At 47.7% G+C, this 526-nt stretch overlaps 1 protein-coding gene across 1 annotated transcript; it reads left to right on the top strand.

The window, feature by feature from the left end:
- Positions 1-76: 76 nt before the first annotated feature.
- Positions 77-526, top strand: HELRODRAFT_180355 (hypothetical protein; the record flags this gene model as incomplete). Its single annotated transcript, XM_009029670.1, has 1 exon — positions 77-526. The coding sequence occupies one exon, from the start codon at positions 77-79 to the stop codon at positions 524-526; it is 450 nt and encodes a 149-aa protein (XP_009027918.1).

The raw sequence follows: 526 nt of genomic DNA, 5'->3' as shown, positions 1-526 counted from the left end.
TTGGAGGTTTGGTACCTGGAATGTAGGCACGTTGACAGGAAGAAGTTTGGAAGTGGTGGAGGAGCTGCAGAGGAGAATGGTTGACGTGGCTGCATTACAGGAGATCAGATGGAAGGGTGAGGGTACAGGGTTTGTGGGGGCTAAAGGTGGAAGATATAAGTTGTGGTGGAAGGGGAATGATGGTACGGGAGGAGTTGGTGTGATGGTAAGAGAAGAGTTGGTGGAGAAGGTGTTGGAAGTGAGGCGGAGAAGCAATGGTGTAATTGTGGTGATGATGGTGTTTGGAAAAGTAATAGTGAGGGTGATATCAGGATATGCTACGCAACAAAGTAGGAAGAAAGAGGAGAAGGATAGGTTTTATGATGATGTTTCTGACGAGATTGGGCAAGCGGGGTTGGATGAGTTTGTGGTGTTGTTGGGTGATTTGAATGGTCATGGGGGAGCGGATGCAGACGGATATGAAGGTGTACATGGGGATGTGGATATGGTATACGGAATGAGAAAGGGAGTAGAGTGTTGGAGTTAG

The sequence above is a fragment of the Helobdella robusta genome (genome assembly GCF_000326865.2).
Source record: "Helobdella robusta unplaced genomic scaffold HELROscaffold_61, whole genome shotgun sequence".
Lineage (NCBI taxonomy): Eukaryota > Metazoa > Annelida > Clitellata > Rhynchobdellida > Glossiphoniidae > Helobdella > Helobdella robusta.
This window is presented reverse-complemented; position numbering and strand designations above follow the sequence as displayed.